Source organism: Mya arenaria, chromosome 2 (genome assembly GCF_026914265.1).
Source record: "Mya arenaria isolate MELC-2E11 chromosome 2, ASM2691426v1".
In the NCBI taxonomy this organism is placed as follows: domain Eukaryota; kingdom Metazoa; phylum Mollusca; class Bivalvia; order Myida; family Myidae; genus Mya; species Mya arenaria.
This window is the reverse complement of record NC_069123.1, coordinates 24,589,555-24,607,159: the sequence shown is the minus strand read 5'-3', so window position 1 is coordinate 24,607,159 and position 17,605 is coordinate 24,589,555. Positions and strand designations below refer to the sequence as shown.

General features: G+C 35.7%; 1 protein-coding gene across 1 annotated transcript; it reads left to right on the top strand.

Annotated features, from left to right (window-relative positions):
- The first annotated feature begins 13,398 nt into the window (after positions 1–13,398).
- LOC128213919 (KRAB-A domain-containing protein 2-like) lies at positions 13,399–16,234 on the top strand. The gene is made up of 2 exons (XM_052920036.1): positions 13,399–13,476; positions 15,290–16,234. The coding sequence occupies exons 1-2, from the start codon at positions 13,399–13,401 to the stop codon at positions 16,232–16,234; spliced, it is 1,023 nt and encodes a 340-aa protein (XP_052775996.1).
- Positions 16,235–17,605: the final 1,371 nt, after the last annotated feature.

Genomic DNA, 17,605 nt, shown 5'->3' with positions numbered 1-17,605 from the left:
AGATTTTGCAGCAATATATTACAATATAAGAAAGAATTGATAGTAGTAGGAAAAATACACATTCGTTACCAGAACAACCCGATGGTGAAGAACGTATCAGAAGAGCAGGGCAAAATAAACATAAATAAAAACTTGTTTGCTCAAGTTTTTCAATATATTCATTATAAGACTTTTGTTGATGATGCATTGCATTTATATATATTTGGCGTTCGTTGTTCTTCCGTGGTCACGGAAGTATCACGGAATAACATATTGGATTGGCAGCAAACGATTGTTTTATCTTACGATATTAGTGGGTCCGTGACAGAGAGGACTGACCTTGGTCTGGGAGAGTTGAAAATTATGGAGTCGTATTCATATATGACATATGTGTTGTACTATTATCATGGGAGAGTAGATCAAGGCTTAATCGATGTAAAATATTTGATATATCTATAGTCGAAGAAGTAGCAAAATACTTGGACCTAACCTAGGACACAAGGTTTTCTTAATTCATATACAAAGCCCGAACTGACAACTTTCATTCTTTTTACGCATATATCAACAGCTACGTTTTTAACTTCATTTAAAATACAATGACTTTAATCGCTTAATCTTAATGGTGCTTAATAAACAGATATTAACAAAATTATTTCTTTTATTGACGGTCGATCAAAGATTGACTGTTTTGACATTTAAAAAGATAATGTCTCAGAATCGGCTGAATTTGGTTTAATATCTTCAATTTAGTCATATAAGGTAACGAATAATAATACAGATCTCAATTGTTTGGACATTTGCCGAAAAACAGTTTTCACTATCGCTTTAAGCCCTATTCTTGTGTAGATTTAATTCAAATAATCACCCCCTTCCTACTTTGATAGCAAATGAACGCTTTTGAGAAATGACCAAGAAGAACTGTCAATCTGTGAGAGAGAGAGCAGCTTTAATGCTTTGCTTAAATATTCTGAATGACATGTCTTTTCCAAGTTGCAAACCTGTACCAAATTTAAGAATTGATGTAAAATTAAAGTGTTATCATGTTGAAATTCAACTACAATGTTGATTTTTAATACTGTCATTTTTTTCTTTTAATTGTAAAACAATATTTAGGCTAAAACCAGTATTTTATTGTTGCATTATTGTCTCAATTATGAAAATAGCACACCAAAAATCCAGAAATTCAGACCCGGCTCCACGATTGGTACCATACTGCCCTTTGAAAATAACAATATGATTAAAATAGAAATGTCTGCCATTCATGGGCACAGCAAAAATGTCAGCATTTTCAATGTTTCTGCACCACCGCCACCAGTTGATATTATAGAATTTAACCATGAAGAAATATCTGTTTGTCTACATGTTCAAGCCCATTTTGCTAGATAACTAGCATGATGATTTATTAGTTAGATAGTTATATTAGTAAAGTGACATCCAATTGTGCCAACAGTGAGCTGATAATGTTACCAACTCTCACACTACAATATTCATGAATAAAATATATTTAACTATGTCACTGACAGTCAAAGATTATATTTGAAGAGGTATGTTTAACATATAAAGTAATAAACCATATCTAGGTTGTTAAAGACATCTAAATAATGATTAATGAAAATACTGAGAGAGGAAAGAAAGTATAACATATTATCAATCGAAGTACAGTCATATTCAGACTTATTTGTTTTTTAAATAAATTAAATAAAGTGTTGGCATTCTTAATATTGCCATTGAACACTGGAGTTTCAAACGATTTTTGAGTATCTTAGCATCTGTCAGATGGAAGCAGACTCACACCACCCACTAAAACAAATGAAATTTCCATTCAGTTCCTCATAATGGCCCTTTTTACACCATTTTTCTATATTAGTAAATAATTCAAGTATTAAAATAAGAATTAACACACATGTAAGTGGTAATAGTAAACCAATCATTCTGTTTTTGGTTGAATGTAGCCATTGTGTATTCGATAAAGTGACCACATCCGTAGGAGTACAAACAATGCGGCATTTTCAAAAGAAAAAGGCATGTAGCCCCTAATAGTCACCCCCGAAAAGGCGTAATTTGCCCTTCATTATCTTATTTATACACAGCTGTTTTGTTACGACCATGTCGAGGCCAGTTGCATCATCTATGGGTTGGATAATGTTTTGGTGAATGATGGTTAATAAAAATGAAGTGCACTCTCTTGCTTGAAGTGGAACAGAATGTGACATGTACAACTTCCCCTTTATATGCGTCACTGCTCAGATATGTACAACTTCCCCTTTATATGCGTCACTGCTCAGATATGTACAACTTCCCCTTTATATGCGTCACTGCTCAGATATGTACAACTTCCCCTTTATATGCGTCACTGCTCAGATATGTACAACTTCCCCTTTATATGCGTCACTGCCCATTTTGAACTTCCTTTATGAGTTAAGCAACGTGTATTTTCATTCTCCATATAACAATATATTTCTGACATCTTTTTAGTCATACTACATTATTTTGAGCCGAAGGCATGCCCTTTTTGAATACTTATACATTGATGCATGTTGTATGAAAACTCGTTATTAGTACTTAATTGCTCAATTTGATCAGCAGAGCATACAATAGTAAGCAGCTTTTCCTACGTTTGTAAAACTTATAAAAGATAAAAAGTTTTATTTGTTTAATATTAACGGTGAAAACAAGCTAATATCAGATCAATATGGGAGATATACGTGACCATATTATTGGAAAAAATGCATGTTATTCTCAAAGATAAGAAACATTCCAAAGTTGATCAGAAAACTGCTGTATTTTGAAAACTCTGGCTTATTTTGAATTTATCATTCGACTACCTGCGACCGTTAATGTTAGCTAGTAAGAGCAAAAAGGATCTTTAAAAACATGTCTACAACAGAATAATCTTGTGATACGTTTAACTATGCTATAGAAACATCTGAAATGGCGGTTAAGAAAAGTAAGTAAAATGAAATAAAGAAAATAAAGAAAAGATGAAGTTCTAACAACGATATAAAGATGAAAATGTTTTTATACAAGAGCAAGTCAGTGATAACGAAAATATCTGTTCTGGGGGTCCTGGAAAATAAAGTTTAAATGGATTGCAAGATTTTCTTCAATAAATTGCAAAAACAAGCTATTATTAGTAGTACAAAGAAAAACAGCATTCAATACCAGAGCCGACAAATGAGGGAGAACGTATCAGAAAGGCAGAGCAACAGCAAACCTAAACGACCGAAAATGATTTTGGAAAAGAGCGAACAAACATCTCATACAATGACGAAACCTTGTTTGCTAAAGTTTTGCTTCATTAGACTTTTGTTGATAATGCATTGCGTGCTAGCCTGTTGGAGAGTTGTGGTTGCGGAAACCGATACCCGATTTTGGTTCCTGTGTTGTTTGAACGTTCTATTTCTTATGGAAGGTTGCAAGACCTACAATCGGGACAAACCGATAAAAAGGTTATGCCATAGCAATTAAAATGCATTTAAAAGTTGATTATTTCTCTTTTCAATTTTATCTTTCAATTTGAAGATACATCATTAATTTATTTGTGTTTCATTAGCATGATCATGTTTGATCAAAGATGACTTGATTTATCCATTTTCTAACAGGTGGCGACCGTGTATTGCAGTTTACTTGATAACTATCATGCCTTGCATATGGCTGCTACAGATACACCGGTATAATGTTGCAGCTGCGTCAAAGGATGGCGTATACATAACTACCACACAATCTACTGCCGTAGTCTCCCCAACAGGACTTAATGGTGGTTCGATTACAACAATGCCAGGACTACTAGTAAGACTTTTTTCTTTAAACAAATTAAGAACATGTGTCATTTAAGTTGGTATGTACATTTCAAGTGCCATTTATCAGTAGCTGGTCCGTTCTTATGTTTGAGTCATTTGTTTGAATGTCAGAATTTCAGCCTGTATTTGGTAGGTTATTAAAGTTCCCCTTGATTTTTTTTTTGATTTATTTTAAAAAATCTGTTTTGCAGACGTCTTTCGCCAACACGATTCTGTCTATGGAAGATTTCACATGGATCGTTGTGATTCAAGAGCTCATGATCTTTCTCATAAAGTTTGTGATTCTGTGTCTTTATAAAGATCCGAAAGGTTTGATGTTAACTAAATTTATAGCAAAAGCGTCTGACATTATGGAACTGTTTGCACTGTTTGATGAATCTGCCGTACAGAAGGATTTAACTGTCACCTATATTGTTCTAAGTATTTGGTCGATGAGCTTCATCCAGTTTGTTCTCGTCTTTCCCAAAACATGTAAATATTCGTTCATTGCGAAACGTATTATAAAAATATTTTTTCAAGAAGGATCATTCTTGTACGTCCGTCTGTTTGTAGCGATAGATCTTCAGTTAGTCACGTACAGTTTAGTGTTTTTCTTGATTAAGAATCTTCTCTCTCTGTTGAAGCAATTTCACCGCTTAATTGAACCTTGTAGAAATGCCACAAAGAAGACGAATACGCAAACAATCAAAGTGATTGATGTTATGTTTTGATTTCTTGCTTTACATTCGTTGATGATTATTATTATATTAGAATACTATATTACAATTAAGTCAAACTGTGTGTTTTGATCTAAGACATTATTCTAGAATATAGTATTACAGTTACGTCAAAGTGTTTGTTTTCATCTTCTTCAGAAAACATAGATAAATATAACAATCTTACAAATACGTCAGATTGTGTTATTTTTATCTACAAATGTCCTTGACGAATATACATTCGTATGTGTTTAGATATGATGTGTCATTTTTGGCATCACATCGCTGATGATTGACTTTTAGGCTGTACTTATTGCCGGAGTACAAACTTGCATCGCGTGCACATGAATCGTTCGTTGTTTTGATTGAGCTAATCACCAACTCAGTCAAAATTATTGGTAGATACTCCATGGACATGAAAGTGTCACGGATTTTTATGTTGCATTGAAAATCTTCTGTTTTCTTTTGTCGCACGATATTAGCGGAGCTACACGACATGGGACTGAGCCAGGTTTGGGCGAGGTGGAAATGAAAATTGTGTAGTAGCGTTCACATATAAAATATGTGTTGCACGATTGTCGTTGGAAAAAAGGCCAAGGCTAAATCGAAGTAAAATCTATATCATTTAAAGTCGTAGAGAAGACTAACAAAAGTCGCAAAATGCAAAATAAATGCAAAAATATATTCTCAAATGTGCAAACACTACATATCGTGCAGTTAATTTATGTGATAGTTGAATGTGCTATTTTACGAGTGATTACACCAAACACTGAAGATCATGTCACATTCTTATCACAAATGGAATATTCTATAGTCAGTTGACCAGTTTTCACGCGATTTCACTGATTTCCCCTTATACCATATACAGGGAGAAAGTTGCACTTGCACATTTAACGTTAAACAACGATAGAAAAACGTTGGTTAAAGGTATCCACTGTGCATTCGATAAAGTGACCACATCCGGTGAAGGAGTACAAACAATGCGGTGAAAATGAAAAAGAATCAAAGCGCGAGGCGCTGAAAGACTATCTGCGGGCAAATATGTGAAGTTGCAAATTTTATTTGAACTATGGGAATGGGTGAAGGGCACATAAATAAATGTGAAAAATGTGCCGAGATCGCTTGTGCCCACACTGGGCGAGGAAACAAACATATCTATATCTTTATGGCGTCTTGTGTCATTTTGTTTTTGCAAATGTCACTTCAATCGTCGTAATCCCATATCACCATGTATTTAGTGTTACAATGCATGCTTTATTTCAAGCGTTTCTAAAGGGTTTTCGTTGCTTTGATTAGATGCCATACGATAGGAAAATACTATACATCATACATATATCATTTCCTTTTATTAACATACACGTTTTGTTTAGGGAAAATCATTTTTTTACAGACAACTTCAGCAATAATTCCATTCAAAATACACAGTTTATCACTTCAGTCGACGTATCCCCATGTATTTGAAGTTACAGTAAATGCTCTTTTCAATCGCGTCTAAAGATTTTTCGGTGTTTTGATTAGATAGCATACGTTAGAGAAGTTTTATGAACTTACAAGTTTTAATTCTTTAAGGAAAATGATTCTATTTTTACGAGCAACTTTAGCAATAATACCTTTTAAAATGCAGAACTTATCAGATAGTCGTTTTCCCGCGGTGAGGACAAACATGTGGTCTGTTAATGTATGTAGAAACTATGTTTAGAATACCGGTCAGTTAATGTAGTTGAATCTATTTTTAGATTATCGGAACTTGTCTGTTTTATGAATGAGATAATAATTGTGCTTTTTAAAGTTTATTGATAAATTTAATGTTATTAATGTTTTATGCAAATACCTGTGTAGAAATAGTACTAGTGCTGTTATGAATGCTTCGTACACTTTGGATGTTGAACAGGTTTAAACCGAACTACTTTGCTTCACCAAACGTATGCATGACTAACTGTCGTATCAGGGCATATGTGCTTATATAAATTGAAAGCCTAGTGTCTAAAACTATGCCAAGAATTCACTGGAACGAAGCTTTTATGAAAAAAATGAAAACATCTCATTAGAAATATAAACGCCTAAAATCATAGAATGAATAGTATCTTGTTATTGTGTTGCAGGTAAATTAAAATATAGTATTTGAAGCATTAGCAATGCGAAACCTGAGATACAACTATTTTAAACTTAGACAATTATTTTTGTTTCTTATCTCATAAGAGTCAAATAAAAAGGACCATTACGTTATACGTGCTTTAGGGTCACGTCAGGTTATAATAACAAATCCTGCAGGCGATGGGACACTTGCGGTAATAATTTCTGAAACATCATGGGGTAAACTCAGAGTGAATATCAATATGTTATCTTCCTACCAGAGCCTCCTATCTTGACCCTCATTAATCTGATAAATATAACGATCTAAAAAAAAGTTATATTCTGCTAAAAATAAAATGCCGGGATAAATAATTACATTTCGGAAATAGCCGAAGAAACAAAAACACATACTCGGACTGCAACAAAACCAATTTATTTTTATGGTTTCGACGTCATTCTGCTAAATATAGAGCGCATTGAGACAAAAAAATGGATTAAAACGACATGAATAGAAGTAGTTATTTGGAGTTTGTGGTCTTAAGCCTACGTGCGCGCATGCGCAGATAATCTAAAAATGCATCGAGTAGATCCAGCATGTTCAGCCTGTTTTTGAAAGCACAAAACATCCAGCTTAAGTGTATAAAAGAAGGAAAAGTAACCGCTGGTCTCAAATGGTATAATAATGCTTTGCTTTGATTCACTGTCATGTGTAAATACACAGAAAAAAGGCACTTGAGACTGGAAAGTAACCTCCGAATGAATGTAATTTGCCCTTACTTGAATTATCGATACGCTCAGTTTTATAAGTACCGTGTCGAGGCCTTTTAAATCATCTATGGGTGGAATCATGTTTGACACGAATCTTATCTAGTTACCAAGTTATTATGCTACTTATTAAGTGGAATTCGCAAACCATAACTAGATAACCAGTTACTGCTAGAAACCAAAAGTGCATTTATAGATAAGTGTCAACACAAATATCATCTAGTTAAACAGTTATTGTGTTACTTATAAAGTGGAATTTGCAAACCATAACTTGTTTACCTGTTAGTGTTTGTGTTTCCTGTATAGCTAAAATGTGGCAGTTCTGGACACTTTCAAGCCTGTTTAAGTCTTATAATATTTTTCTTGCCAAAAAAGTGTCGCAAATATTAACAAGATAGCTAGATAACTATCGCGAAAGTTAAGTGGTTAACAAGAAACAATTCGCGAAAGCTATTAGGTTATCCAACGGACGTTATATGCGACCATACTTCACGGCTCATTTTGAACTTACTTAGGTGTATATATATATAACCGTTAAACATGCTCCATGTGATGAGGTTTTTTTGCTACGGAGGATGTGATTCTAAAAAATGCGGTGATGTGCCTATATTTCCATCAATGACTACCATCGACTAGGTTTTTAACAGGTTTTTGGTTGGTAATGCTAAAAAATCCGTACTGCTACTTCCTTTTATTTACATTGAGTGGTTTAAGAATTAATATGGTCGCCCGTGCCTGTTGGTTGTATTATGGCATGGCCACCCCTAGGCGCCGGCCTATAGCGGTGTTGAAAATATTTATGGAAACATTGGTAACGTTTTATCAGTGTAATTCATCATCCCCAACAAAAGTTCAGAGCTTCCGTTGAGAGCCCTCATGCAGACTAATTACATTGAAATATTCATAGTATTTGAGGTTGATCATAACATTCAATTATGCAAAAGAAGGTATAAAAAATATAGCAAAATAACTTAACCAAAAGTCCCAGTTTCGGAGTTATAACGGAGTGAATTTTTCAAGTATTGTGACGAAGTCTTATGACGAATATTGCTGTAAACAACAAGGTTGTCGTTATTAATTAATCTTTACAAATACAGTTGAACCCCGTTGGCTCGAACTCCCAGGGACCGGCGAAAATACTTCGAGCGACGGAAAATTCGAGCCAAGCGGGATTGTTAACCTTCAGTTTAAAGAAATCGGTCTTCTAAATCAAGTACGAGTTAAAGAGGAGTTCGAGCCGAGCGAGTCCGAGCCAAAGGGTTTCGACTGTAATTAAGAAATATACTTTTCTTATATTAACAAGATAATCATTACTATTTTTCAAGTGAAATCAGAAAAATACTACTGATATACATCTTGTGAAAATTGTTTACTAGTACTTTATTGTGCTAATAGATCTTAAGATTAAGAAAAACAGTATGCAACTTTTCCTACGTTCATTTAAGAGATTTTTAAATATACATTGTCGAAACCATTTGTTTTAAATGCCAGATCAATACAGGAGATCTACAGAGAGACCAAATAATTGCAAAAATGCATTTGATACTCAAAGATAAGAAGCATTCCAATGCTGATCAGAGTTTTATAAGTTTTGGCTCATTCTGAATTTATCTGTCGTAAGTGTAAGCCAAAGCAAAATGGCTCCTCGAAACTAAAGTGTGTCTATCACAGATGAATCTGGTGAAAACTACAATCATATTAGAAAGTCTTAAATGAAGACTAAGAAAAAAAATAAGTCAACACAGAAGAAAATCTCGACTGATAACAAGAAAGAAAAGATTTTCAAGATAAAACAGAATAAAACAAGGCAAGCACGGATTCAATACCAGAATCAAGTACGCAGAAACACACTTAAATAAACGAAAATGATTTTAGAAAAGACCGAAAACAATGTCGAAAATTGTGGGGTTGTAATCCATAGAAAAGCAATATTAAGTCAAACGCAGATTACAAACAGCGGTGGATCAAACTTCCTAAAGTTTTGCCTAAACAACATTTTTTGTAAAATGCATTGCGCGTTAGTTTGTTTGAGAGTCGTTTTTGCCGTAAAAGTACCAGGTTTTCAGTTTTTGTGAGGTTTAAACGTTAATTTTATTCTGATAGGTTGCTTGGCCTTCAAAACCATAAAAAGTTTACACGGGTAAGGCTATAGCATATAGCATTTCCACTTTCAATTTCTTCGTTTTGATATGAAAAAAATAAATCTGTTTGTGCTTAATTATATTGAACCTGTTCTATCAATCTCGTATCACGTGGCGACCTTGTATTTCAGTTTGTTTACTTTCAATACTTCCTAAGATTTGGCTGCTACAAATTCACAGGTATGACGTTGCGGTCGCGTCATTGGATGACGTAGACATGGCTCACATTCACCTACTGCCATATTTTTCATAACCGGATAGTGGCACGATAACCACAACGCCAGGAATTTTAGTTAGGTTGATCTTAAAACGAAATAAGAACATGTTTTGACCATAGCATCATGAAAGTAGATATGCAGATTTCCAGTGCCATTGATCAGTAGCTGATCCGTCTTAGTAAAATAGAAGTAAAAAGAGAAAAAATATTGTCAATATCCAGATAGTGGCACGATAACAACAACGCCAGGAATTTGAGTTAGATTTATCTTAAAACGCAATAAGGGAAATGTTTTTACCCTAACATCAAGAAAGTTGGTATGCACATTTCTACGGTGGCACAGAGGTGGCATCCGCAATACTTAATTTATATTGTGGCCACAACTTAGTAAATTGTGGCCACAACTTAGTAACTTGAGGCCACGACTTAGTAAATTGAGGCCACAACTTACTAACTTGAGGCCACGACTTAGTAAATTGAGGCCACAACTTAGTAACTTGTGGCCACAACTTAGTAAATTGAGGCCACAACTTAGTAACTTGTGGCCACAACTTGCTAAATTGTGGCCACAACTAAGTAACTTGTGGCCACAAATTAGTAACTTGTGGCCACAAATTAGTAACTTCAAGTCTTGAGGCCACAACTTGCTAAATTGTGGCCACAACTTAGTTTAGCCAATCAAAACATCCGTTCCATCTTTGCATATTTATGGTAATAACACGGTTAGTACCCCTGATACTAAAACGCCATTTGTAGTCAACAAACGTGAATAATATGGACGAAGACAGGGATAGCCTTATATCAAGTTACTTTCAAGAAGGCCTTTCTTATTCTAATATTGTCATCGTTTTGAGGGAAAGCCATGAAATTCAAATCAGTTTACGTCATTTTCACAGAATAGTTAGATCGTTGACGTTGCGACGAAGAGTGTACAGTGACGCTCGTTCTGTTGTTGACTTCGTTGTCAACTCGATCGAGAATTCTGGACGCACTCATGGCTACAGAATCATGCGTCAACGATGCGTAGCGAATGGATTGAGCGTACGGACACACGATGTGGCCACCATCCTCCGTATATGCGACCCTATAGGTACGTATTACGGACTGGCGAGAATAATCCATTATATCGACTGTAGTTGAAATTGTAAAACTAACATTCTGTGCTACACAAAGTGGCATGTCGGACCGTATTTGGTACAAAAACGAATATGGTACAAATGTACCATATTCGACCGAATATGGTACAATTTTCGACCGAATATGGTACAAACATTGTACCATATTCGGTTGGAATAAGTTTTTCTATGCTCGCCAAAACGTATTTGGTACATACCAAAAAAACTCATAAAATGAAAATGGCCTACGTATATGGTACATAAATTATGTATTTCTTAATAAATGAAATAGTCTGCCAATGTGTAAACTTTTTTTCAAACTCAAATACATTGTATTAACCTAATATTGGAAGTGACAAAAGTATCATCATCATCATCATCATCATCATCATCATCGTCGTCGTCGTCGTCGTCGTCGTCGTCGTCGTCGTCGTAACTAGCAGTAACAGAAACAGCTAACCTAACCACACTTTACATGGATTTTGCTGGTTGTGTAACTGTTTCGCCGGCTAGCTCAGTCGGTTGCGCGTCAGATTGGCACGCAGGCGGCCTGGGTTCGATTCCCGGGCGGGCCAGATACTTTCGTGGAGATTGGTCACGAAATGATTTCTACGGCCATTCTTCCCCTACCGCTGTTTCAAGTAGGGCAGTTGTCAATTACTGGCGAATGTATCTGCTTAGTACTGGTTACTAAGTACTAGTACTCTAAGACTAGAGACGTGCTTGCTCCAGGTAACTCTGTAAAAGTTTGAGGATTATCGCATTTTGGTTATGTTCATAGAGTGTGAACTTGTAAGGGTAAAGGTAGGCGAGCAAATCCATGAAGCGCGCCAGCGCTTCTTGGAAAATTTGATCGTTTAATACCCCTCGGTATTAATGCTTATATTTTAATACATTTTAATAATAATTGGTAGGTTTTGTCCAGATATGATTGCTTTAAGCAAACGTCGTTGCAGGAATGTCGACGTCGCATTCGATTGGTCGAATGACGTCGCGTCAGCCATATTAATGATTTCGTGCATTGTTTGGGTCAATCTAAAACTTCTGACAAGAAGATATTGCATGAGAAAATCCGAAAAATAAACAAGAAATTGGGCCGAAAAAATAACTAACGAAATTCATATTTCATGCATTTGCAGTTGTTTTACGATAGAATTTCTTCGATATAATTCAATATCCTTTGGTCAGTAGTTTTAGATTGACCCAAACAATTCACAAGATCATTAATAGCAATTTTCAAATTTTTAAAACTTTTTTTTTCGAAAGTGTATTTTCACCAAAATCCGATTTAAGAGATTTTGAGCTCTTTTAAATGAATATATCTCTCCAAAAATAAGGATGTTTGACTGGCTGCTTTAGACAGGTGTGACTGTATTCCTAAACATTAGGCGAAAAGAAAAAAATTGTCTGGTTCCGGTGACCCGACCCTACCTATTTTTTTCGCCCGACCCTAAACTTTTTTTTATTTGAATACGAAAAAATTGGTCCGATTTTTTACTCAATATTTTAAAGAACGTTTTTAAAGCGTTCATGTAAACATTCTAAAAATAAAACAAAACTTAATAATTTTAGTTTAAGTTTTGAATCTATAATATGTTGTCTTGATTAAGGGAAAGTAAATTTTGAAAATAGAAATACATTGATCTTGTGGCAAGGTTCGAATCAAAACCTCATATTTTTAAATAAATGTACGAATTTGCACAGCACTAAAGCATTCAACGTAAAGCATTCCCTGCGACTTCTTTTTACGCTGATATTCAGTCAATTTAAAATGTTCTACAACCCATGATTTTGCCATATAATTGCATAAATACTGTACTAGTCATAGCAAGCACCGAAAATGGTCTCGTTTATAGCGAATTATATTTTCAAAATATAACACGTACAGAAAGAAACAATTATTAAACCTATAGGGTTAAATGTGCATAAAACTCCTCCAGCTTGCACACTATGCATGTTTACAGTACATAAAAAGCTTAGTGTTGCACGCACAGAAGACTTTAATCACACAAAATATACATTAAAATAACGTTATTATATCACCTTTCACTCAGCATCAGTAAAAATAAATAAATAAATAAAATAAAAAGAAATGCCGACCTACCCTACCTACTTTTTGGGGGCATGTCACCGGAACCAGACATAATGTTTTATTTGGCCTTACTTTGTAAAGTTGATTTGTCGTTCCGACGTCATATTGCTGAGAAGCCGACAAAGCTTTGAAGTTTCCGATTTTTTCTTTGATAACGTGCCGCTTTAAAAAGGCGGGAATTTTGCACACGAGTCTTACTCAGAAGTCAGTAACCATATTTGACTTGGCGGTCGGCAAGAAAAGTTGTGATTTTCGACTAGAAAGAATTGAAATCCAAACTTTCTTCAAACTTCAAAAGAATTCTTGACAGTAAGTACTGTACATAATTTTAATTTTCAGTTGTCTTAATATGCATTGATGTTTTAACATGCATTGATTTTTATGTTTTATGCCCCCCCCCCCCCCCCCCCCCCCCCCCCCCTCAGAGTGCATTTGCAGTTGTCCGTCCGTCTATCCAATTGTCCGTGGCATTCCTTCCGGGTGCGTAACTCCTAAACTGCTAAAATATTTAAGCTACAGTCATGAAACTTCATGAAAAATGTTGTCCATCATCAGCTCTCAAGATACATTTCAGCTCACCTGAGCACAAAGTGATCAAGGTGAGCTATTGTGATGGCAAGTTGTCCATCGTCCGTGCGTGCGTGCGTCCGTACGTGCGTCCGTCAACAATTTCTTCAAACGATTTCTCCTCCTAACCCGCTAAGCCAAATTCAGTGAAACTTGGCAGGAATAGTCCTTGCATCAAGCTCTACCAAAGTTGTTCAAAGAATTCCATTTCATGAAGAACTCTGGTTGTCATGGCAACGAAAAGGCAAATCATAGTGAAATCTTTAAAAATATTCTTGTCCGAAACTGCAAGGCCTTGAGGTTTGATATTTGGTATGTGACATAATTTTGGTATGTGACATAATTTTGGGGTCCTATACTAAGATTGTTCAAATTATGCCCCTGGGGTAAAAATTGGCACCGTCCCGTGCCTGTGTTGAATATTTACATAATATACATCTGCATACTTCTACTGTTTCATTTTTGTTAACTTTTCTTCTGAAAACAAAATGCACGAACTCCCAAGCCAAACATTGGGCAAGATTTGCCCATGAAAACAGACATTTATTTTAAAGATTCATAAATAAATTATATACCGACTGGTAAAGCTTGTCAGACGTTAGCATTTCAAATTGCAATGCTTTTTTAGTTCATTTACGTTCAAATGACTGTGTGGATTTCCATATAACCCAGAAAATAAACGCTAATCACTGTAAAATGAAAATTAAAGTAAAAAGCAGCATAAAATAAATGAAAACATACTTGAAATACTTATACTGCTCTGTCGGACAGTATTTGGTACAAAAACGCTTAGTTTAACTATATAATTATTATATAGAGAAATTTAAAAATATATATCTTTTTCTCTAAAACCACTTTGCCCAGAGCTTTGATATTTGTTATGTGACATTTTCTATTGAACTTTCGACTTTTGATGAATTAAACCTTGACCAAGTGACTTAATTTTGAAGCTTTTGCCTTTATTTTCCTTACAGTTATTACAGCTCAATCTGATTTTGGTGAAAAATACACTTTCGAAAAAAATTGTTTCAAAAGTCGCTATTAAAGTATTAATGATTTTGTGAATTGTTTTCGGTTAATCTAAAACTACTGACCAAAGGATATTGAATTATATCGAAGAAATTCTATCGTAAAACAACTGAAAATGCATGGAAAATGGATTTCGCGTTAGATCTACTAACGCGATATTTTCGGCCTATTCCATTCCTATTCAATAAATAGGACAAAAATACCAATTTTGGTGTATTTTAATTGAAAAATAAAAAATCTTGTTATTTTTTCGGATTGTATTTGATGTCATGCAATGTCCTCTGGTCAGTATTTTTAGATTAACCCAAACAATTCACAAAATCATTAATAGCGACTTTTGGAAACAATTTTTTTCGAAAGTGTATTTTCCACCAAAATCAGATCGAGCTCCTTTAATCTGTAGATTTGAACATTTTAAATTTTATGGAGTTTATAGGTCTTTGACCTTCGAACCCTGCCTAGTCGTGACTTCTGGTGAGCGACCTAGGCCCCCAGGGCCCCTTCTTTATATCCATTCCATCCACGTAGCATTGGTTTCTACAGACCGTTTGTCCGTTGACCGCCATAAGTTTGCCCGCTATTTTTCCCCTGAATTTGAATTCGGTTGGATTTCAATGAAACTTTACATGAAGTACTTGCTACTTTCATTGCGCATATTGCCCGGAAGTTCGGATTGTAAATTTTAGCGGAGCTATCAGACGAGTGATTTTAGCTCAGCTCATGTCGTGAGACATTCGTTTTCGACACGCGGTGTTCAATACAAGCTCTATTAACTAATGAAGTATAAATGTATAATAACTTATTATATTATTTCAGATGAAGGAAGCAATTAGGAGAAAAAGGAAGCAATTAGGGTGCTTGCCCAGGTCGAAGTACGACATTATTGTCAGATGTTTAAACGGATCGTTCGATGTCCCTGTGAAGAAACGGACACCTGAAGAGAATAATTGTTTGGCCATGATTAGAAAACGTAAGGACTTCGAGCTTGGTGACCGGGGTTCTTTATTGTGTGGCGGAAAGCAAGTCCTTGTGAAAGAAGATCTTCCTAGATTTGTTGAGAAGATGTTCATGGAAAACAAAGGATGTGGAGCAAGGGTTATTTACAACAAACTGAAAGTAAATTACACGGGGTTCTCGGAACAAGCTATCCTTGAAATACTGTACAATAGCAAGTATTACCATGAGAAGTATCCGAGATTTACAAACAAGCCAACGCCAAAGACAATTACAGAAGAGGAACCAGGCAAAAGATGGCAGATTGACTTAATTAACATGAAAAATCAAAGTGTTAGCTACAAGGGGTCCACATACAGTTATATTCTACAAGTCGTGGACGTTTATTCTAGGTACGTTATGCCAAAACCCCTGAAAACGAAGAGTTCGCGTGAAGTTGCAAAGGCATTAGAGGACGTGTTGATGGTTAACCTTGCCCCTGACATCATCCAATGTGACAACGGACTGGAATTTAAAGGCCCTAGTATGAAACTTTTGTTGAACAAGTACAACATCAAAATGATCAATAGTAGGCCGTATCATCCTCAATCACAGGGCAAGTGTGAAAGGTCAAACAGTGTTATAAAGGCCAAGATTCTATTTGCAACAAAAAGTAAACGTGGATTTAACTGGGTCGAAGGGCTTCAAGATTTAGCCTATGCCATAAACACAAGTTTCAAACGAGTTCTTGGGGGTCTCACGCCCTTTGAAGCCTACTACGGAAAAGTCATGTTTTTACCAAAGAACGTCATAGTTCTCGTGAAATAAAGAAAACCATACGGCGAGCAAATAAAAAGGCTTACAGGTCGCTGTTGAAAAACGCAACTTCCCCAAGCAAGTACAAAGTAGGAGAGACAGTATTAATTCGCTATCCCTTTCGAAAATCCAGGGTGCCAACCAAAAGATATGTTATCGAAGGCAAGGTAGAAAAAGTAAAACGAAATGGTGTTTATATCGTGTCATTTCAAGTACCGAACAAACCCGAACTTGGATTCGTAAGCAAATCGGTTGGGGTCGAAAACATGACTAGCCTAACTGTTGCGTTAGAGAAACAACGAAAAATTAAAAAACATTCATTAAAACAGAACCGCTCAGAGAAACAAAATCACAGAACTAAGTACTATCATGTTTCAACACACCATGAAAATCTGCAGTTGTTGGATGGGGTGAATATTGCCATGGACCCAAATCCGGATGGAAATTGTCAATTTGCTGCTATATCGCATCAACTTGGTAAAATTGGTATATACAAAGACGTAGATGCTTTACGTAAGGAAGCAGTCCATCACATTGTAGAAAACAGATATTTCTATGAAACTTTTGTCTATGATGAAACATTTGATGAATACGTTAAGAATATGTCTAAGAATGGGACATACGGCGACAACCTCACGATCATTGCACTTATGAGAGAATATAATTTGCAGTGCCTGGTAGTTTGTACCCGAGGACTAGAACACTCATCAATTGTGTCAGCAGATGGAAAGTTCGATGGTGATGTTGGAACAATTGCATTGGGGTATTTCCCAGAAGGATTTGGCATGCATTACGTTAGTATCCGTATCAATCAACGCGTGTACAAGGACATAATATCACGCTTAGAACAGTCGTATGACAACGGTGACTCTGGCGACAGCGGTGACTCCGGCGACAACGGTGACTCTGGCGACAACGGTGACGTCTCTGTGTGTTCAGCCCTGAAAGAGCTTCAAGATATGATAAACAATAGGAGGGCACAGAGGCGAACGACTTTTCCATTTCTGATGTTACCACTTCACATTCAAGTTGAAATTTTTAAGTTCTGCATACAATCAAACCCGTCAATCCAGTTTGTGTTGGCGAAGGTCGGCAAACCCTTTAGAGATTTAATAAGGTCAATGAGTTTGCAAACACCTAGAATTTACATTCGGCCGGATATTGGACTAGATACTAGTAACAGAAATCCTGTTAGCGTTCGTTTCCTATTAACAAGAGCGGGCAGAAACAGCGGTCTTATTTCGGCAATAAAAGAAATCATCAAGGGGCCAAAATGGGCAAACGCATGGCTGCGTTTGCGTGTTAGTGGAATCGGTTGGTATGATATCATAGATGTCATGTACAGACATTACAGGTGAAATATACATGTATATCGGTGTTTGG

What these genes read in the sequence shown, in the direction of transcription:
- LOC128213919 (XM_052920036.1), top strand. Translation starts at nt 13,399, where the DNA reads ATGAAACTTCATGAAAAATGTTGTCCATCATCAGCTCTCAAGATACAT. An exon ending in CTGAGCACAAAGTGATCAAG is followed by an intron (nt 13,477 to 15,289) that starts GTGAGCTATTGT and finishes ATATTATTTCAG; the next exon opens with ATGAAGGAAGCAATTAGGAG.